The sequence below is a fragment of the Pseudochaenichthys georgianus genome, chromosome 6 (genome assembly GCF_902827115.2).
Source record: "Pseudochaenichthys georgianus chromosome 6, fPseGeo1.2, whole genome shotgun sequence".
NCBI lineage: Eukaryota > Metazoa > Chordata > Actinopteri > Perciformes > Channichthyidae > Pseudochaenichthys > Pseudochaenichthys georgianus.
The window spans coordinates 41299624-41322177 of record NC_047508.1 but is presented as its reverse complement, the minus strand read 5'-3'; the positions used below and the strand labels follow the sequence as shown (position 1 = coordinate 41322177).

The 22554-nt window shown below is 42.1% G+C and overlaps 1 protein-coding gene across 1 annotated transcript in view; it reads left to right on the top strand.

The window, feature by feature from the left end:
- cep290 (centrosomal protein 290) overlaps positions 1 to 22554 on the top strand; it is a 144060-nt gene that overhangs the window by 115781 nt on the left and 5725 nt on the right. Inside the window, exons 38-46 of the mRNA XM_034085975.1 lie at positions 776 to 997; positions 2708 to 2830; positions 2908 to 3050; positions 7420 to 7575; positions 12990 to 13113; positions 16112 to 16246; positions 17664 to 17750; positions 21685 to 21849; positions 21948 to 22070. Coding sequence (XP_033941866.1) covers positions 776 to 997; positions 2708 to 2830; positions 2908 to 3050; positions 7420 to 7575; positions 12990 to 13113; positions 16112 to 16246; positions 17664 to 17750; positions 21685 to 21849; positions 21948 to 22070 — 1278 coding nt within the window. The remainder of the gene's footprint in view (positions 1 to 775; positions 998 to 2707; positions 2831 to 2907; positions 3051 to 7419; positions 7576 to 12989; positions 13114 to 16111; positions 16247 to 17663; positions 17751 to 21684; positions 21850 to 21947; positions 22071 to 22554) is intronic.

The following is a 22554-nucleotide window of genomic DNA, read 5'->3' as shown; positions in this document are numbered from 1 at the left end:
CTACTTCCGTGTGTGTGTGTGTGTGTGTGTGTGTGTGTGTGTGTGTGTGTGTGTGTGTGTGTGTGTGTGTGTGTGTGTGTGTGTGTGTGGTGTGTGTGTGTGTGTGTGTGTGTGTGTGTGTGTGTGTGTGTGTGTGTGTGTGTGTGTGTGTGTGTGTGTGTGTGTGTGTGTGTGTGTGTGTGTGTGTGTGTGTGTGTGTGTGTGTGTGTGTGTGTGTGTGTGTGTGTGTGCTAGCTAGCTAGTAAAGGGTAATTGAGTCTGACTCAGTAATCGGGACAATCATTTCAAAATTGGTCCAGTATTGAGTCAAAAAGGGCTGTAATATAGTTGGAGGCTTGACTCTATAGTTGTTCAAAACGTTTATAACACACTACAGGAAAGGGGAAACACTATACTGTGATTCATTGTGGCTCAAAAGATAGATTGTCGCTCTCTATCGGAAGGTCACAGGTTCGATCCCCATCTCAATGTGTCCTCGGCAAGATGCCTCTGAATTAACCTCTGAAGCCTTTGTGTAAATGGCTGAATGCTCACTTGTATAAAAGCGCTCTGAGAGTTTGCAAAGACAAGGTATTGTGCGATCATTTTGTCGATGGGGGGGGGGGGGGGGGGGGATAATGTCTGTAATATGTTGATAATGTTTGCACAATATGAAAATCGATAGCATCAAGAAATTGTATGTCGTTTTGGTGTCCATGGAGGGCATGAATGGTTAACCCTTGATGTACAACAGGCGCAGTCATGTAAGCATCTCCATGTATGTCTTTTGACGCAGGTGCGGGTACAAGAACTTAATGAAGAACTTCAATCGGCAAAGGATTCTGCAAGAGCAGCGCGAGGCCGGGAGAACAGCCTGAGAGAGGAAGTGGACGGGCTGACCCAGGATCTGCAGAGGAGTGTGAAGGCTCAGAGACGCCTGCAGGCGGAGAGGGAGGAGCAGGAGCAGGAGGTCCAGGAGCTGAAGCAGAAAGCCAAGAGGTTCAGCAGCGCCCTCCAGGTTAGACCCTCTCAGGGAGTTTCAGATGTATTAGGAAGCACGCAGCTCAGTTAGACTCAAATCTGAAGTGTGTTGTTGCTGCTTTGAAGTGAAGCGCTCATCAGCAGCCACATGACAGCCGATATCAGCACAACATCATGCACACGAGACATTCAGACAATTCAATTGAAATAAATTGAGGAATGCATCAAGAATGGAATTTTACATTATTCTGAGATCCAAGATAAACTTCTCCGGTGGAAACCAAATCAAATTATTCTGCTCGTCTGGTGGATCAGTGCCCTCTAGCCTTTTTTTAAACTACAGTCCAGCTTTGTCTCAGGACTTTGGCTGCTCCTCTGTTCATCATATCTTTTTAACTTTGGATCTGCTTTTTATATTTAAGCAATAGCTCACGACAGGCCGTGGTATATGGCCATTATATCACAGTTAAGGGGCGTGGTTCGGCCCGACGAATGCAGTTTGCTTTTCAGCCCAACTGTATTCAGTTAAATTGACCGGACTTCTTTCTGCAGATGTGAGCGTCCTTAACAACGGTCAATAAGTCCTTGCTGCACATTATCCCTTACATGTTTCCATCTTAAAGGTGGGTAGGTAAGAATGGAGAAACCAGCTCGAGTGCGCTAGAATTAAAAAATACACAACCGGAGAAAATCTGCCACTTCCTCACAGAGCCCCTCCTCCAACACACACGAACGCGCACATGACCAATGAGGGCACGAGATCAGTGTGTGCCCAGATGGAAGGCTGACAGGCAGGTAGGCCATCCAGTTACTTTAGCCGGGCCGGCTCAGATGATTGGTCGTGCTTTTTACAGCGCCACGGCTTCCACAGATGAAATATGTTATGTATTTTTTGTTAAGAGCATTCCATGGAATATAACAAAAAGTGTATCTCGAGCCGGTTTCTCAAACTTACCTACCCCACCTTTAAGCTTTGTTAGTTAGTTAGTTTCGTAACGGACGTAATGTAACAGTTGTAACGGTTGTAGCTTTTCTCAGACGCGGAGGGATACTGACTTGTTGTAAAAAGTAACTACAATTCTACCCGTGATATACGCTCATTATATCACGGCTAAGAACCAATCAGATTGCTTGATTTGACTTGTCCGTTTTATAAATATATATATGTATTCTTTGCTGCATCTCTGTCACTCGTGCTTTTTACATACATTATTACAGTTTACTATATATTTTTAATTATATATTAAATTGTATATATGTTTTTTTATAATATATTTATATATATATTTACACTTTTGATGTATTATAATTAAAACAATAATCCTTTAGAATTTATATTCAGGATAATATAAATAATATATTTATATTATAGAAATATTTATGATAACGTCTTTCCCATTGTAAACAGTCAATCAAATCATATTTTTTATAAGTATCCATGCAAAAACATTGTATATTGTGTATATAATGTATATAAATGTGCGTGTGTGACTGTAGCTGCTGGAGATGATGAGTGTTATTAGGTTATCGAGGAGGAATGGAAGAATGATAAGAGCATCAGCCAGCTTTACTTAGAGACTGCCGGACTCCAATGTCTCTATATTGTTTGCTATGTGTCTCTCGCGTCTTCAGCAGGAAGCCAAGGGTTGTGACCCTGAAGGGAATGAATACCTGTTGTCGCCGCTGTACACTGTTTAACGAAAAGTGAGGTGCTATGAAAATCTTCGTGTCTATATTTTCTGATTAGAGCCAACCAGAACCAGATGGGAAGGGGCCGAGCGCCGAGAGTCTGCACAAGAAGATCAGGAGGCTGGAGTCTGAGCTGGACAAAAGAGCAGAAGGGAAAAGTCTCAAGGGTGATCATGAAAAGGTTTGCACATCAGTTCTGTAAATCACATTATCATCTGTTTGCCCGTTCTCCTGATGGACGACTTGTTTCTCTGACAGACCAAAGAAGAAGTGGTGCGTTGGGAGGAGGGGAAGAGATGGCAGGCCAAGATGGAGAAGCTGAAGAACTCCTTGAGGGATAAAGAGAGAGAGAACGAAGCCCTTTTGAAACAACTCGGCACTCTCAGAGACCTCTATTCCAGGTCAGTGTGTAAATCGTCCTGCTCACTTCACACAGCGTCCTTTGATCTTATCTTTGGAAACACCACATCATCACAGCTGCAGCGGGTTGATATGAAAGTGATGCTCATTGGGTCTTTAAGTACTGATTACTTTCATTATTGAGTAGGGATGTAACGATACCAAAAACTCACGGTACGATAATATCGCGATAACAAGTCCACGGTACGGTATTTATCGCGATATTGTATAATAAAGAAAACATTAATAATTAATAATAATAATAATAATTAATAATTTCATAAATCTGGTTTGTACAGCATTTTAGTAGGATAGCAGTATTTTAAAGTGTCAAAAACAAAGTGACAGTAACAGACTGGAACAAGAAAACCAGTGTTTTTGTACCTACTAGTACTACCAAACAAAGTAGGCATTTTGGCAGCAGTGGGTAAAACTGTGCATTGTCTCTCCACCACTTCAAAAACAATACAGTATTTGCCAAGAAGGTGAGGCTTATTGACAGGGCGAGATATAAATATACTGTTGGTACTTGTCAATGTCTCTAAGTGTGTACATGTAGCCCTGTAAATACGATGTGTTCTGTTGTTTTATGTTCATGTTGTAATCTACTTGCTGGCATGTTGGACAAGTCTCTCTTGAAAAAGAGATCGATGATCTCAATGGGACCATCTGGTTGAATAAAGGTTTCACGACGGTATTGGGACGTTTATTTATCGCGATATTCGGTATATCGTTACATCCCTGTTATTAAGTCATTCAGATAATTCTCTTAAAAATGAGTTTTGTCTATAAAATGATAATATAAAAAAAAAGACCATTATAATTTTCCAGAGCCAGCAGTGTTTATATTCCTTCTTGTATCCGACCAACAATAAATACAATATTTTTATTTTATAGGTTTTTAATCAAAGTCAAACTTAAAAAGTCACATTTTCTAATACACATTTTCTCTTTTTCAAAATAAACTGTCCTTACCTTTTTTATATTTCTTCTTATTTTGTACCTTTCAAATATTTGTTTAAAAAGCTTTTATTGCAACTTAATTCCTCTTCCTTTGTACAACATTATAATAATAATAATAATGCATTTTATTTATATAGCGCTTTTCACAAAACTCAAAGACGCTTTACAGTATGAGGGAGGGTAGACAAACAAGGACAGGCAAACAAGTAAGTATAGTAAAATAAAAAATAAATAAAAAGGCAGTCAAGAGGAAGTTGATTGAGAGGGGGGGGGGCTTATGGGTAGACAGAGTTGAAAAGATGTGTTTTGATGCGGGACTGAAAGACTGTGAGGGACTCAGAGTCACGAAGATCTTGGGGGAGGGACTTCCAGAGCCTAGGAGCTGCCACTGAGAAGGCTCTGTCCCCAAAGCTGCAGAGTCTGGCTGCGGTGGATCTGAGGGACCGTGGGGGTTGATAAGAATTGAGAAGGTTTGTGAGATAAGGGGGGGCCAGATGGTGGAGGGCTTTGTAGGTGAGGACCAGAACTTTGTAGTTGATGCGATGGGAGACAGGAAGCCAGTGGAGGTCTTTGAGGACTGGGGTGATGTGATACCATGATTTGGTATGTGTGAGAAGACGTGCAGCTGCATTTTGAACCCGTTGGAGTCTGTTGAGGGATGTAGTGCTAATGCCGTAAAGAAGTGAGTTGCAGTAGTCGAGGCGGGAGGAAATGAAGGCATGGATTAGTCGTTCAGCTGCGAGAGGGTAGGATTTTTGCAATATTGCGGAGGTGGGAAAATGAGGTTTTTACTGTTTGGCGGATGTGAGGTTCGAGGGAGAGGGTGGGGTCAAAGATTACGCCAAGGTTGCGTGCCTGATTGGAGGGGGAAACAATGGTGCCGTCGATGGTGAGTGTTATGTTAGTGACCTTGCTGAGGGTGGATTTGGAGCCGATTAGGAGGAGTTCTGTTTTGTTGCTGTTCAGTTTGAGGAGGTTATGTTGCATCCAGGTTTTAATAGCTGTCAGACAGGAATCGATGTGGGTAAGGGGTGGGTAATGGAGGGATTTGGTGCTTAGGTAGATCTGAGTGTCATCAGCATAGCAGTGGAAGTCCAGGTTGAAGTGGCGGAGAATCTGACCGAGGGGGAGGATGTAAATGATGAAGTGGGCCAAGTACTGATCCTTGAGGAACGCCTTGGGTGACTGAGGCTGTGGCAGAGGAGTGGTTGGGGAGGGAGATGAAGTGGGATCGTTCAGTGAGGTAGGACTGGAGCCATCTGAGTGCAATACCTTCAATACCAATGTCCCCGAGTCGGGTGAGCAGGATGTTGTGGCTCACGGTATCAAAGGCTGCACTCAGGTCGAGGAGGATGAGAATATTGAGGGAACCAGTGTCAGCGCCAAATTAATACGCCAAAGTAAATTCCTTTTATTTTCAAATCTAATTGGCATTAAACCATAAATCCTATTCTTAAAAATTGCAATTCATATAACAGCTGGAACTATAAAAATATTTACCAAAATGGTTTCACATTAATGTTTGTTTAAAGCCTAATCAATCAATGAATCTCTATTAGTTATGTAGGAGCCAATATGCTGTGGTAGCCTGTGTTTATAGTTATATTATCTTCATTATTTGTTAACACCACACACACTTGTAATGGGTTGTTTCCGGTGATTGTCACATGGTGTGGTTGATGGTATTTTGGGCACCTGGTGTATGTGGAGGTTTGGTAGCATGACATTGAGGGTGAGCTTAGATCTGATACCTTTTGTTTGACCGTATGATTCTGTTTGTGTTTTGGTTTACAATATTAAATATCCTTAAAACGTCAAGTTCGGTACAGACTTTATTATTTATACGCGTCACAACAATGAGCGAAGTTTAGCCTCAGAGCGGCCGTATTCAATGGGAAAATAGCCGCCACAATTTATAAAATAACAATGATATATCAAGGTGTACATTTTTACATTTGTGCCCTTGTATTTCCCTTCTGTGTGTCTCTGTGTTTCTCAATGTCCCCTCTGCGGGACTAATAAGAGTTTCTGATGTACATAGTGCAAATGAGTGCAAACATATTTACGCTGCTATGGAAATATGTTTGCACTAATTTGCACTATGTACATCAGGGCTATTCAATTAGTTTGATGGTTGATGAAAATGATCCAAAGCAAGGGGCCGGGAAAAAGATGGCTTGAAATATGAGCAATCATATTAAGAGCTTCAGATACAGTAAATACTACAACTGCATAGTGGAGTGCATATATTGTCTTTAAAGGGCCCATGTCATGCTTTTCTGGTTATTACCCGTCCCCTTGTGTTATGAAGCTTTTTCTGCATGTAAACGGTGTGAGTCACAAACCCTCAAAGTACACCCTGTAGCGAGTAAAACTCTAACACAGTCTGTGCTGCCCCAGAACGCCTCGTTGGGGATTTCTCTCTTTCCATTTTTTTACTTCCTGGGTATAGTGACGTATTTCGGGTATAGTGACGTAACGTCCGCGGAGCCGTTACGTTTGGACCAATCCGCAAACATCCTCACACACACACACACACACACACTCGGCGGGACGTTGCGAGGAGCGGGACACTGTGAGCTGGCTCACTGGTGTGGGGTCTGCGAGACACCGCTGAACTCAGCCTGAGCACACACACAAACTCCCAGCCAGGCTGCGGGTGTGTGTTCGGGCTGGGTTTCACTGTCTCGCAGACGGCCACTGGGCTCACAGGGAGGGGGGGGGGGGGGGGCAGGAGCTCCAACAAGCCGTTTAGGACAGAGTGAATACACATGCTATACAGAGATGCTGTTTGAGAAACCAATGTGAGTTTGGAACATTGAACAATATAAATCTATGTTAGTAGACCTCAACAATGGAAATATGATCAGTAGAAATGGCCGTGACATGGGACCTTTAATTACATCAAACAACATAGCCCCAAGCCCTTTATAGATCTAAATGGCTCAGAACTCAGTAGGCCGACATGTGAAGCTAATTTAACATCAACATCATTTCATTTGATTTAATGTAGGTGAAATGATCTAATCATTCACGCAGAGATGCAATAAATTACAGGAGTTGTCACTACAGTAGCTAGTAGGTTTTCAGGCATTGTCTTCCCCTCTATCTCTCAATGTCACACCCTCTCTGGAATAAAGGCACTGGCCCAAAAAACAAAACATAAACAAATAACATTAAACTCAAAGGGCCAGTAAATATCACCCCGGGGCCGGATCATCTTTCTTTATATATATCCTGCTTACTTGAAGTAAACGGTTATTTTGTAATAATTGAGTGTATTTGAATGTGTGTTTTTATACCTCGGGACTGTGGAAAACAGTATTTCAATCTTTCTGTGTGTACAGACATATTTTGAGATCGACAATAAAGTTGACTTTGACTGATTGTGATTCTCTGTGTTTGCAGACTGGAGCAGGAGAAGAGCTCTCTGCTGAGGAAGATGAAGGGTCGAGGCATGACGGCAGATCTTGTGGTGGGAGTGCGGAACGCTGAGATGGAGACGGAGCTGGAAGAACTGAAGAATAGGAACTCAGAGCTGGAGAGACAGATCCTCACCATCAAGTAAATAACAGTCATCAGAGTATACTTCTGATATCTTTAAACAAGTCGATGTTAGTTCCAGTTCCTTTAATACAAGTACCGTACTTTTCGGACTATAAAGCGCACCTGCATATAAGCCGCAGCAGCTAAATTGTCCGTCTGTCTTTCTCTCGTTCTGTCTCTCGGTTCCACTTTCACTTTGGCGCGCTACCTGTCTCACTCTTTTCCGGCCTCCAGCTTTTCCTGCTGGAGCCCGCCGCTTAAAGGTGGCGGGCGCGGACCGGTCATAGAGCCCGTAGAGTTAAAGGTGGTTAATTTTACCTGTAAAATCCATAGGTTTAGGAGGTTCCCTAGTGGCCGTTAGCTGTACAAAGAAAATGGGGGAAAAAGTCGCGGCTTATAGTCCGAAAAGTACGGTATATGTTGTTGTGTATTTATAGTATTCAGATCCTCACCATCAAGTAACTCACGGCCCGTCCACATGGCGGCGTGCGTTGAAGCTTCAACGCTTCTGAACATTCACTTTGAATGGGGTGACGTCACGCTTTGCCGAACTGCATTGTGGTCGCTTCGCTTTGCTCGCCTCAAAAGTTGAGCAATGTTCAACTTTTGAAGCTTCGACGGAAGCGTCAGCCAATCAGATCATATGCCAGTACAAGCTCTAGCCAATCAAACCGCGTGCTTGTGTGTCCGGGGCGGGACATTCATGTGATTGGTTGTTGGTCGAGTTTCAGACACGCCCACCGGCAAGCTTCAACGCACGCCGCCGTGTGGACGCTGCGTTACAGTCTTAAAAATAAGTCAAAACAATCATAATATATCTTTTTAATGTTAGCTCCTTTCGTATACTTGTACATAGTTGTGTATTTAAAAGTCACACATTCTTTATTGGTCCAGAACTATTACATTTATTTGACCTATATTTACATTTGTTACAGCAAAGACAACGAAGCAGATACAAAGACAGAAAAAAGGGGCAAACAATAAAATAAAGTTCCAATAAGTTAACATCTTAGGTACAAAAAGAAGCCACTTAGTGAACATATAAAGAGTTTTGAGGTAGCAGACAATAATAACATCATGAATTGTAAAAAATATACATTTATTTCTCATATTTCCCAATTCCTTAAGCTTTATTTGCACTCACCTTCATAATTTGTAAGTGTTAATTGTAAAAACAATTGTTATTTGACGCTTTAAAGCCGAGTTTGTCTTGAATCCAGATGCCTCGTTATCCGCTCAATACAGGATCCTTTGAGAGTTATTATACTGATTATGATTTATTATGTTAGAGACCGTCATTTCCGTCTCTTTGAAAACAAACCAGACTAATTTCAAAGTGTAACTGTTGCATTCAGCTGATAACCATGGGCTCAGAACAGTCTCGTAATACACACATGCACACAGAAGGATTCACACTTGTGTTTTTCAATGCACACACAAATGTATTCCATTTCATATACATGTAAATAAAATACAAATACAGAACAAAGTTTTACATATGTATTTTTGATACTCACATATTTGTTTTCCGTTTAAAAACACAAACAGCTTTCTGTGCACGCAGACCCGGCGGCAGACATACGTCTCTGGGCGGGCATTTGATGTACCAGGGCGGGCCCACCCCGAAACTTACATTTCCCAGGAAAACTGAATTGTGAAAGAGCTGACATGCTGAAACCCCAACCCCTGCAGGGGGTCTGGGGAGATTCTCCCCCAGGAGATTTTTTGAAATACTAACATAAAATACACATTCTGGTACTCTCTTGAGAAGAAAAATAAATAAATCTATTACTACACAACATGTTTAAAAAAAAAAATGAATGCCATTTCAGTTTTTTGTTACTTTGTTCTGAAAGCTGAACCTGCTGCTCCTCACAGAGAGAAGAGGGAAGAGGCTGTGAATGACTTTACATTGTGGATAAGGGTGGATAGCCCCCATTGTTCTGGGTGTCAACATGAAAGACAGCCCACACACCTATCAATCATCAAACCGTGGGTCTTATTTAATTACGTGTTGATTTCTATCAACACGTAATGTTGTATCGATGTATATAGAGATGTACTGCAGCAAAAGTATTCTCCGTCGGGACTTCCTGCATCAACACCACGTCGTTATCTTGATTCTGATTGGCCAGAAGACATTATCAAAGATGTTCTATTGAGAAGATGATCACTACGTGACAAAAGTTTTCAAACCGTTTCTAGTCTTCGGTATTTCCAGACAAGTGACTGCTGAAATCAATCTTACTAACTGCTGTCTGTGCAATTTACTCCGTGCGAGTTGGCGGACTTTATTTAGCTTACTTTAAAGCCATTTCTTGGTATCGCTGTAGCCTACCCCAGCATACCCTGGCGCCGCCACTGAACATAATAATAAAACAATTAAAATATTGTATTCAGCCCTGATTAAAACAGCGGGCCCAAATCCTGGATGGGCGGCCCGGCCACATGGGGCCCGCCCATGACGCCGGGTCTGTGTGCACGGATCGCTGTGCATTCGTGTGTGGGTCTTTTGAGACTCCCCTGACTGTCAGCCGATTCGTACTTGTAATTTTTTCTATCTATAGCCAATCAGATGTCTCCTTCATTCTAAGCCAATCACATGAGCGCGCCCCCACGAGGGTAAGATTACTTCATATACGCATTTTGCGCAGTCCGGTCAGCTCGCTAAACAGAGGGCGGAGCATCAGGTGATCATGCAGAGCAGCGTGTCTCCATCAGACTCAGCAGCTGATCTGATCTCTCTCTCGCGTCCGGTTATACTTCACTCGCGTTTATGTCCATATCGATCAGATCCAGCTCTCCTGATCGGCCTTTATAGAGAGCACCGATCAAACTATTAAGAGTGAATATCGGCCGATAATGACCGGCGGGGCTCCCCCCGTTAACAGGTCACTGTCTAGCACTGGCTTCGTAGTGCACTGATCGATGAGGCTAAGCTAACCTGTAGCTGCTCCCTCCACACTCACAACAACTTCATACAGACATAAAGAAAGCAGCTGTATTCGCCACACAGGAAACACACATTTAAAACGGTTTTGCCTGCCGTGTTTGTGTACACAAGCATTCATCAATGGTTTGGAAAGTGGCGCTGTACCTTAATAATATAAAGGCTCATATTTGCGTGCATTTCCTGTTCGGAAAGTGGCGCTGTACTGACCCCCTAAGGAGGGTGCTCCATGGAGCTCCGGACTGCGCAAAATGCGTACATGAAGCGCTACGTCATGAACGCAAGAAATCTACCCTCGTGGGGGTGCGCTCATGTGATTGGCTTAGAATGAAGGAGACATTGGATTGGCTATAGATAGAAATAATTACAAGTACTAATCGGCTGACCGTCAAGGGAGTCTCAAAAAACCCACACACGAATGCAAAGCGATCCGTGCACAGAAAGCGGTTTGTGTTTTTAAACGGAAAACAAATATGTGAGGATCAAAAATACACATGTAAAACTTTTTTCTGTATTTGGATTTTATTTACATGTATATGAAACGGAATACATTTGTGTGTGCTTTGAAAAACACAAGTGTGGATCCGGAAATACAAGTTTGACTCCTTCTGTGCGCATGTGTGTATTATGAGACTGTTCTGAGCCCGTGGATAACAACACGAGATATCACTCCATCACCGTAACATATTATCTTCTGTCTAAATGTCATGGAGTTCTGCTTTGGAATGATTCGCAATTTATTATCATATCTTATCACCATTATTAATTACACATCGCCATTTTATGGACGGAGAAATTGATTAATCGAGTATTTCAGTAGGAATGTTACATCATCAATCTTTTGTCGAGAATGACTGATAAACAATATCTCAATCAATCAATCAATGTTTATTTATATAGCCCAATATCACAAATGTTACATTTGTCTCAGTGGTCTTCACAGTGTGTACAGAATATCAGTATGACTATACGACACCCTCTGTCCTTAGACCCTCTGTCCTTAGACCCTCTGTCCTCAGACCCTCTGTCCTTAGACCCTCACATCTAAGCCAATATCAAATAAAGCTTTCTGGCGAGTAAGCGTTCAAATGTTATCACTATTTAGCAGTGGTGTAAAGTAACTAAGTAGATTAACTCAGGTACTGTACTTAAGTTTGAGGTACTTGTACTTTTCTTGAGTATTCAATGTTGTGCTACTTTGTACTTCTACTCGAGGTAAATTGTGTACTTTGACTCCACTACATGTATTTAATATCTTTAGTTACTTCACAGATGTGGATGAATGATGTGAAATCTAATCAAGTGTTAAATCAGACTTTAGTTCCACCTGGAGTAAATCCACCAGCTACCCTGCAGTCTACAAAGTACTTCAGACTAGCTGCACCTTCACCAGCTTTGAGAACACTTTCATGATCAATCATTATAAAACATATCATATATATTATTCTGAAATGGACCAATCTGCACAACGACTACTTTCACTGTCGCTACTTTCACTATATTTTGATGAGAATACTTTTCTACTTTCACTTGAGTAACATTTTGAATGCAGGACTTTTACTGTAACAGAGTATTCCTACACTCTGGTACTTCTACTTTTACTCAAGTACAAGATCTGAGTACTTCTACTTTTACTCAAGTACAAGATCTGAGTACTTCTACTTTTACTCAAGTATAAGATCTGAGTACTTCTACTTTTACTCAAGTATAAGATCTGAGTACTTCTACTTTTACTCAAGTACAAGATCTGAGTACTTCTACTTTTACTCAAGTATAAGATCTGAGTACTTCTACTTTTACTCAAGTATAAGATCTGAGTACTTCTACTTTTACTCAAGTATAAGATCTGAGTACTTCTACTTTTACTCAAGTACAAGATCTGAGTACTTCTACTTTTACTCAAGTACACGATCTGAGTACTTCTCCCACCTCTGCTATTTAGTCAGATGCTAAACAGTTGAGTAACTATCTTAACTATGACGTTAAATAGTAAAAAATACCTTAATTAATAGAAGGATATTTTTTTATATATATAGTATAAATATATTTTTTTAAGTCGATTTTTGTTCAGAAAATGTAGATATACTGTCAATAAAAACAAATTAAATTTCTTAAGTAATGGAAATGGAAAATGGTGTTTTGTCACAGTTCATCCATTTTAGAATAAAATATAAATGAAAAAAGATAATAATAATAATAATAATAATAATAATAATAATAATAATACAAGCAAATGTGAAAAAAGTATGAATGTGCAATAAAAAAATATATATAAATAAAAATAAGAAATAAACATTTATATAAACACAAGGATTTAAGTTAAAATGTAATAAAAAAGACATTAAATAGAAATGTGCATTAGATAAACAGTATTGTGATAATCCAACACTAGGCTGTAATGTTGACCTCCTGCCATGTCATTGTCTGGCCTGTTGTTCTCATCTCAAGTCTGTTTACTAAACAACAAATCCTGACCTCTCAGAGAGCACCAGGCGCTGCCTCGTGATGACGCCATGGAGAATCTGATTGAGAGGAACCGCTTCCTGGAGGAGAGGCAGCACTCTGCAGAGATCCAGACCCTCAAAGAGCCTCCGTCCAGACCCTCTGTGAGTGCTGCAGATACACGACCCCTAATCATGCTCACCCTGATGATTCACATGGGACACAAATACAGGCTGATTCATCTAATGTGCGACCATTGATAAACAGAAATGTTGAAAGCATCATTTTATTGTATCTTCACAAGTCACTGTTGGACGGTAACTAAGTACATTTATTTAAGTACTGTATCATTTGAAGTTACTTTGACTTACTTTCCTGCTACTTTACACACACTACTTTGCACTTTGCTCCATTCACTTGACTGCTTAAGTCACTTTAAAGACTAGTAAATAATACAAAATATTATCCACAATGCACTCATCATGTTTAATTTTAGGTTAAGATAGAACTTTATTGATTTATTTAGAAAATTCGCCAACTACCCCGCAGTATATAGTAAAAGAAAATCTCCTCCTTTAACGACTGCACCAGTAAAGTAATGAAAACATGAATGCATCAATTACTATAATGACATAATATAATATACATTATTCTAAAATGGGCTGTTTTGCCGAACGTGTACTTTTTATGCTTATACTTTGGCACTTTTCCTTAAGTCAAATCTTCAATGCGGGACTTTTACTGGTATCGGAGTAATTCTACACTCGGGTATTACTCGTTTGTCTTTAGTAAAATATCTCAGTACTTCATTTACTGTTGCTTTGGGGGATTTTCATTTAAGACATCTGTCTCTTTAGCCATCTCTCATATGTATTGAAAGCAATCCAGGTTAAATGAAAACGTCAGCTCTATATACATTAGAGAGATTACATTAGCTGACGTTTATTACTGTAGTACAGTAGGCAGCTCATATCCCCACACACACACTGAACAAGACACTTTCCACTCTGTCTGATCTGTCCCAGTTCCATTTTGTGTGTTCCTACCTCTTCATTCATCATGCTTTAATCTCTTTCTCTCCTTCTTCACCGGATTAAATGTGATTGATTGGCTGTGAAGTCAAAAAGCTCCCGCTCCGGGGCTTTGCGAGATATTAATTTTGTTACATTTCATGCTGCGGATGAGTCATGCGAAGGGAATGCAGCTCTGCATCCTGGTGAGTCATACAGACGCTCTGAGAGCCCTGAAGCTGTGGGAGAACATGTGGACCAACAGAGGGAGACAGAGCAAACCCAGGAAGCTGAAGAAGAAACCCCAACCATTATTGTGGGAGAAGAGGATGCTGCAGAAGACAAGGAAGAAGACAAAACCAGAGTTGAAGTTGAAGGAAATGAAAAGACACATAAAACAGAAGAAATTGAGTCTGAGGATCAGTCAGAAAGACCAGCTTCAGGTACGTCAAATCGTGAGGCAGAACCCGACACTGACACCGTGAAAAAGGAGGATGAAGGAGACCGAGATACAGATGATGATAATTATGTGGAAATTGAAAACCCAGAGGGAGCTGAGCAACAGGCAGCGACTACAAGTGGGGTCACCGAGGAAGATAATGCCGAACAGCCGTGCTCAGCAGATCTAGATGTGGACCCCTGCTCCGTCCCGAGGAAACACCCAGAGATCCTGGAGCAAAGATACGAGCGTGCACGGAGAGCAGACAGCAGTTCAGTTAGAAACCTCCAGGTACTGCAGGCTTCTGTAGTCCCTCCGCTCAAGAGCTAGTGTTGTGTGATAGCATTGCGGCAGTTCTTTATTAAAAGTTAGTGGTAATGTGCTGTTAGTGTGTGGCTGTCTTATTGCCTTGTCTGTAGGGATCAGAGGTTGCGCTAGACTTTTTCGCTGCCCGTCATTTTGACGGACAGGATCGTAAAAGTTCTGTCAAAATCCAGAATTACCGTCCTTTATACAACTCTGACGAGGGGGGGGGGAGCATGCTCGTGAACTGTCAACGGGGGGGGGGGGGCGTGCACAGCGTAAAGCCAAAACTCACAGACATTTCAATGATCTGTTCGGCACAGTTAGGTTTGGAAACGGTATGATTTCCTTTTTGGACGGCATGCATAACACGGCATAACACCGGAGCCTCGCTGCGGGGAAACTTTGGCGCTGTTCCGAGTTTGTTCTAATCTGTCAAAATGACGGACTGCTTTCAGATTTGTCCGTCATTGTTAAAAAAAATCTGTCATAGACGGAAAATATTCGGTTAACGCGACCTCTGGTAGGGATGGGTATCGTTCGATTCCGATTCCGGTTCTGCTTATCGATTCTGGTTCTTATCGATTCCCCGTTAGGATTCCAAAATTGTAAAAGAAAGAGGTCAAAAGTTTAGATAACAAAAATATCTTTATTCTTTTAAGCTTTAACTGACATTGTTACAAATAAAAAATATACATGCAATACAAATGTATTGCACAATAGCTGTGCTTTATTTCAACTGAGCTATGCCTGTGGCAAGCTATTAACAGGCACTGTGCCTTGTCTTTCTTAGTGTAGTGGAGCCTCACTTCAGAGCATTTACCGCGACCCATCTTTGGTGTTATGAAGTGACTGAGCTCGTGAACTGTCTATGGGAGGGCGGGGGGAGCCTCGCTGCGGGGCAACTGTGGTCCTCTGTCGCCTGTCAGCGCAACTTACATGATGCAGTTTAAAAAAAATAAGGGCGGTGCCGGCCGTCAGCGTAGGAACCGTTAAGCAGAACCGAAATTGTGTATTTTGTATGGATACCCGGTACCCGGCATTTTCTTATCGGTTCTCATCTGGAACCGAGTTTCAGTTCCCAACCCTACTTGTCTGTTATGGTTATGCTACAAAAGCTATCATTGGTCGTGTGTAGGTAGAGACAGTTGTGTGATCCCCAAGAGCCTTTTTATTATCTTATATTTCATTTAGGACTTTCCAAGCACCTCTTCATCGTGGGCTTCAGTTTCTTTCCCAAGGATGTCGACAGGGATCAAAACCACCTACCCTCCCATTGGTAGACGGCGTATTATCCCCCGTGTCACCGCCACCCCTAACCCACCCCTAGAGCTTGTGTTTTTGAGCATTCACCCTTCATTATATAGCAGTGATGCTCTTAATAAAGTGTCTTCTGTTGCCTTGTGATAGACGTCAGGACGAGGCACTGGCACCCCCTCTCAGAGAGACCAGGACCTCCAAAAAGAGAACCTCCATCTGGCCTCTGAGAACCTGGAGCTGCGCTTTCAGCTGGAGCAAGCCAACAAAGACCTGCCACGACTCAAGGTAAACAAAACCTCATGAGAGAAGGAGTTGTTCCGTGCGATATCATTGATTGATATACCAATGTCATCATATAGCGCATGATGGTATGTACATACCATCATGCGCTATATAATGCCATTGGTATATCAATAATTACATTCATTGTGAAAGACACAAGACACAATGAAATCGGGCCCTCAACAAGAGCTGAAGCCAAAACCACCAACACACAGTTATCTCATTTTTGTTGCAAATACCAATAAATAAAGGGGACAATATATTATGTTGGGGATTTAATATTTCTTCTAAAACAATAACAATATTAAGAAATCCTTCCCCATCATATTAAAAGGAATTAAAGCCAAAACCAGATTTGTTCTTGGCGCTGTGTCCGCTGTTTTTCATCCGTTGCTCTTGGACACGTTCTCTCTATCTTTTTACATTGGCTTTTGTTTCTACTTGAGATGTGTTTGATGTGTTCTGTTCTCATGTTTGTTCCTCTCAGGACTCCACGTGGTCTGTGTTTCGTTTTTATGTTGACCTTAAGTTTCTGCCTCATGTTGTATTCATGTTTCTGTGGTCTTACATTTTAACTTTTGTTCTTACTTTGTGAATTTTATTTCTGTGAAAGGTATACTAAATAAAACGTATTATTAATGTTGCACCTAGTTGATAATAAAGTAAACATGAAATAAATGGCACTTGGACTGTGATGCGTTAGGGGTCAAAGGCCATGGTGAACAGGTGAAGGATCTTAAATCATGATTGAGACGGGTCATATTGGATTTCCACTCAATTTGACCTTCTAATGAGAACTGAAATTTGCTTTTTGTCAAATCAAAAAGCAAATAAATATATATATATATATATCTATATTCATCCATACCATGTTTTGTTTTAGAAAACAGAGTATTTTCAAATAATGTGTTAAAATAAATGAACTTGCCTTAAAGGTGGGGTAGGTAAGTTTGAGAAACCGGCTCGAGATCGCTAGAATTTGAAAATACACAACCGGAGAAAATCTGCCACTTACTTATAGAGCCCCTCCTCCAACACACACGAACGCGCACATGACCAATGAGGGCACGAGATAAGTTTGTGCCCCGATGGAAGGCTGACAGGCAGGTAGGCCATCCAATCGGATTGGCTAAACGGATTGGTTGTACTTTTTACAGTATCACGGCTTCGACAGATGACGTTTTTTTATGGATTTATTGTCAAAGCACTTCAGATATTCATTGCTATCGGGATGTTAAGAGCATTCCATGGAATATAACAAAAAGTGTATCTCGAGCCGGTTTCTGAAACTTACCTACCCCACCTTTAAACCAAACAATGATTTAAGTTATAGTGATAAAGTTGACCCCGTCATTTTAGTATCATAACTTCCCAAATTTAAAAGACACTTCTCATGATTTTATTTGCCCTTTTTTCACAGAATCAAGTGGCAGACCTGAAGGAGATGTGCAGTGCGCTGAAGAAGGAAAAGGCAGAGGTGGACAAAAAGCTGATGCATATACGCGGAGTATGTATCTAAAGTCACCTTGCTACACATTTACACAGAAAATAAATAAAAATACATGTCTTTATTTAAGATGGAAAAACGTTTCATCTACCGAGAAACACAAATAAAAATAAATCAGAAACAGGTTTATCACCAGGTAGGTTGACACGTACTGTACGAGGAATTTGACTTGATGTTGTGGTGCATACATACAATAATAATAATAATACATGGGACTTTTATAGCGCTTTTCATGAAACTCAAAGACGCTTTGACAGAGAATTAAGAAGAGAAAAAAAGACAAGAAAAAAAAAAAAAAAAGCTAACAAAGAAATACAAAAAGAGATAAACAAAACAGAAAATAGGGGGGAGGGGGGGGGGGGGTCAGTGGTTGAATGCAGTGTTGAACAGGTGGGTTTTGAGTGATGTTTTGAATGCTGTGAGGGATGCTATGGAGGGCTTTGTATGTCATCAGGAGGATCTTGTACTCAATTCTCTGGGGGATGGGGAGCCAGTGGAGCTTGATGAGGATGGGTGTAATGTGTTCACGGATTCGGGTGTGGGTGAGTAGACGGGCGGCGGAGTTCTGGATATATTGAAGTTTTTTGAGGATTTTTGCAGGTGAGCCGTAGAGGAGGCTGTTGCAATAGTCCAGGCGGGAGGTGATGAAGGCGTGGATGAGGGTTTCGGCAGCAGTGGGAGAGAGAGATGGACGTAGACGGGCGATGTTTTTGAGGTGGAAGAAGGCTGTCTTTATGATCTGTTTGATGTATTTGTTGTAGGAGAGGGTTTGGTCAAATATGATGCCTAGGTTCCGGATGTTAGGGGAGGTTTGAACTGGGAAGCCGTCTATGTTGAGGGTGAAGTTATGGATAGGTGTGGTGAGCTTGTTTTGTCCAATGATAATTATTTCAGATTTATCGCAGTTGAGTTTCAGGAAGTTAAGTTGGAGCCAGGATTTTATTTCAGTGATGCAGTTTGTCAGGATGGAGTGGGTAGCAGTGGAGATGGACTTGGTGGAGATGAGAAGCTGGATGTCGTCGGCAAAGCAGTGGAATTGAAGTCCATGACGGCGGATTATGTGACCAAGGGGAAGCAGGTAAAGGATGAAGAGGAGGGGGCCGAGAACTGAACCTTGAGGGACACCTTGGGGGAGAGGAGCGGTGGGGGATTTGCAGTTATTGATGTAGATGAACTGGTTTCTGTCAGAGAGGTATGAAGTGAACCAAGAGAGGGCAGTGCCGGTGATGTTGAAGGTGGTTTCAAGACGGGTGAGGAGGATGGAGTGATTGATGGTGTCGAAGGCAGCGCTGAGGTCAAGGAGGATGAGGATGTTGAGGTTACCAGCATCGGAGGAGAGGAGAAGGTCATTTGTAATTTTGAGGAGTGCGGTTTCGGTACTGTGGTTTGAGCGGAATCCGGATTGAAAAGTTTCATAGAGGTTATTAGCATAAAAATGATGCTTACGTTGTGACGCTACAGCGCGTTCCAGAATTTTTGACGGAAAGGGTAGGTTCGAGATTGGTCTGAAGTTATTAGGGTTGTCAGGGTTTAGTCCGGGTTTTTTCAGAATAGGGGTGATAGCAGCTATTTTGAGGGACGGTGGGATGGTGCCAGAAGACAGGGAGGAGTTGATTGCTGTACTGATGAGTGAAGAGAGAGTAGGAAGGCAGGCCTTAACAAAGCTGGAGGGAATGGGGTCCAGGGTGCAGGTGGCAGTTTTCATTCCTGTGAGGAGATCAGAGAGGTCGGTAGGGGAGAACTGGGACAGGGGTTGGCAGGATAAGGGGGGGCAGGTGGCTTGAGGGAGAGCTGGTGTGGTAGTGGTTAAGCTGCTGTAAATGTTGTCTATTTTGCTTTGAAAAAATGTGAGAAAAGAGCTGCATTTGTCTACTGTGAATGACTGGGTGGTCGTGTCCAGGGGGCTGAGGAGTTTGTTTATTGGAGGAGTGTTTTGGGGTTTCCGGAGCCAGAGTGGATTAACTGAGAGTAGTAGGTGGTGCGGGCATGGGAGAGGGCATCTTTATATTGCTGTAGGTGGTCTTTGTAGGTTTGAGAATGAATTGTGAGATCTGTTTTATTGCGGAGTCTTTCAAGTTGCCGGGCACAGGTTTTCATCAGACGGAGTTCAGGGGTGAACCAGGGAGCAGAGTGGGTGAAGGAAACTGTTTTGGTTTTTATGGGTGCAAGTTGGTCAAGGCAGGAGGACAGAATGTTGTTGTAGTAGTCAGTGAGATCAGAGGGGCTATGGAGGTCCACAAAGGGAGTGGTGGATATTTGTTCAGAGAGGGAGGATGAGAGCGAGGTAGCTGAAACACAGGAAGTTGATTTTGCGTTTTTGCTTTGGTGGTGGGGTGGGAATGTTGATGGTCATGGTGGGAATGTTGATGGTCATGGTGATGGCTAAGTGGTCGGAGAGGAAGAAGTCTGAGCCAGACAGATGGTGAAGGTTTAGTCCAGTCGAGCAAACAAGATCCAGAATGTGGCCACGGTTATGGGTCGGAAAGTTGACATGTTGAATGAGGTTGAAGCAGTTAAGCATGTCCGTGAAGTCTGTAGTTATTGTAGAGTCAGTGGAGTCCATGTGGATGTTGAAATCACCAAGTAGGAGGACTGAGGTCGAGAAAGAACAGAGCTGGGTCAGAAATTCAGAGAAATCGGAGAGGAATGATGGGTTTGGTTTGGGAGGGCGGTAGACAACTGCCAGGACTGACCGTGTGTGACCAGAGAGTTTAAAAGCCAGGTGTTCAAAGGAAGGAGCAGATGAGATGGGGATGAGGCTGGTTTTAATGTCCTGTCGGTGTATTTCGGCAATTCCACCACCTCGGCCCTCCGAGCGTGGCTTATTTATGTATGAGTATCCATTGGGTGTAGTGAGGTTGAGTGAGAGATAATCCAGAGGTTGTTGCCAGGTTTCTGTCAGACAGAGAGAGTCCAGTTTATTGTCCAGAATGAATTAGTTGAGAATGTGGCTTTTATGGTTGAGGGACCGGGTATTAAACAGAGTGAGCTTCATATTGCTTTGTGTGGTGTGGTCTGTATTGTTGTGATGACGTAGTCGAAAGGTGGGTGTGCGCTCAGCTGACCAGAATACGGGGATGGAGTGACCTGTGTGAAAGTAAACAAACTTGCGACCGGAGCCTCTATGGATGTATCTGGTTCGTTTTAGAAGTTCGTGGTTTTTGATGGCAGAGATGCATAACGGTGTGGAATGGTTGTTGAGTTGTAGAAGTCTCGTAGTGGAGTACCTCAATGCCATGCCAGGCAGGAGAGACGGAGCGTTGAGGGGACAGGTGAGCCGGGCAGCCGCTAGCATTAGCAGCTAGCGGGTATCCTGCAGCTTGATGACTGCAGAGATGCAGGCAGCTAGCTCCAGGTAGTCCACGGAAGAGGGGTCCAGGCCAGCCAAAGGCAGGACACGTTTTGAAAAGTCCGGGAATGGGGTGGAGGCAGCGTTGGAGGAGCTAGGCAGGTGAAGCCGGGAGGATCAGAAGGAGAGCAGGTGGAGCGGCGAAACGGAGCCGGTGTTTTCAGGTAGGAAAACACGGACACTTTCACACATCTCAGTGATCCAGTTAGTGGAAGATTGACATAGATCTTAACCGGACTGGTCGGCCAAAAAGCTGCTAAGAAATGTTCAGGAAAGAGTAGAAAAGATTAAAAAAAATCCAGACAGAGAAGCGGCGAGAAAACGACGCCAGCGTCCTCTCACATCCGGGAAACACACCATACCTGTGTGTTTTACAAGTAAAACAAAGATAGAGAACTAGAAAAATAATAAAAAATGTAACAGTATTTACATAGAAATGAATAAAATATGGAATACAAATCTGCAGTAATATCAAAAAATGATATAGATGAAACTCTGCTGAGGTTCTCCTTTAATATTTAATTAACCAACCTCCTGTTGCATCTGTAGATTATGAAAGCTAATCTCCTTTGCGTTCGTCATCAGGCCGGTCACAGCGGGAAGACAGTCCCAGAGCTGGAGAAGACCATCGGGCTGATGAAGAAGGTGGTGGAGAGGGTGCAGAGAGAGAATGAGTCCCTGAAGAAGTCCGGGGCGTCGTCAAATCAAGACAAGATGTCTGCCCTGGAGCAACAAAATGACCGACTGAAGGTCCGTATCTTCACGTGAACTATAATTCTGTTACTACTTGTTTATATACTTAACTGTTCTGTTCTACAGCTGACGGTAAATATTGTTGTTCTTTGTAGACGGACTATGAGAAACTGAAGAGTGCCGGTGAAGCTGAGCTGAGATCCAAACTTGAATCTAAAACCAAAGGACTGGAGAAAATAGTGATGGAAAACGAACGTCTACGCAAGGAGATCAAAAGGGTGAATACACGTTTAGTTATTGCCTCAATAAGTGTAAAGACTCCTAATTAAGAGAAGCATCCTAATATTTAGTACTTTTGGAGTTATAAGTCTCTATATTCAAAATAACTGACACAATGTGAAGGAAATGTATCTTTGATGGACCTCAAATAAGTAAAAAGAAAACAGCTTATTTTAAAACATATTGGCTCAAGACGTAGTAAACATTGTGTAACGTCTCTCTCAGCAAGTTTGTGTGAATGGAAATGAGCTTTTTATCAGCAGGTTGAAATGAGAAATGTTGAACTCCAAAGATATGTCGAACTTTTACGCCAAGGATGCTTTTTGACAGAATGTCTTTATTTGTTCCTCATTTGAAATAAAACCCCTCTGAATACATGAATACTGCTCTTGCTATACAACCTGGGTATGCCTGTTTGATATGGTTACAGGCAGAGGTGGGAAGTAGTGGAGTACAAATACTTCGTTACGGTACCTAAGTACA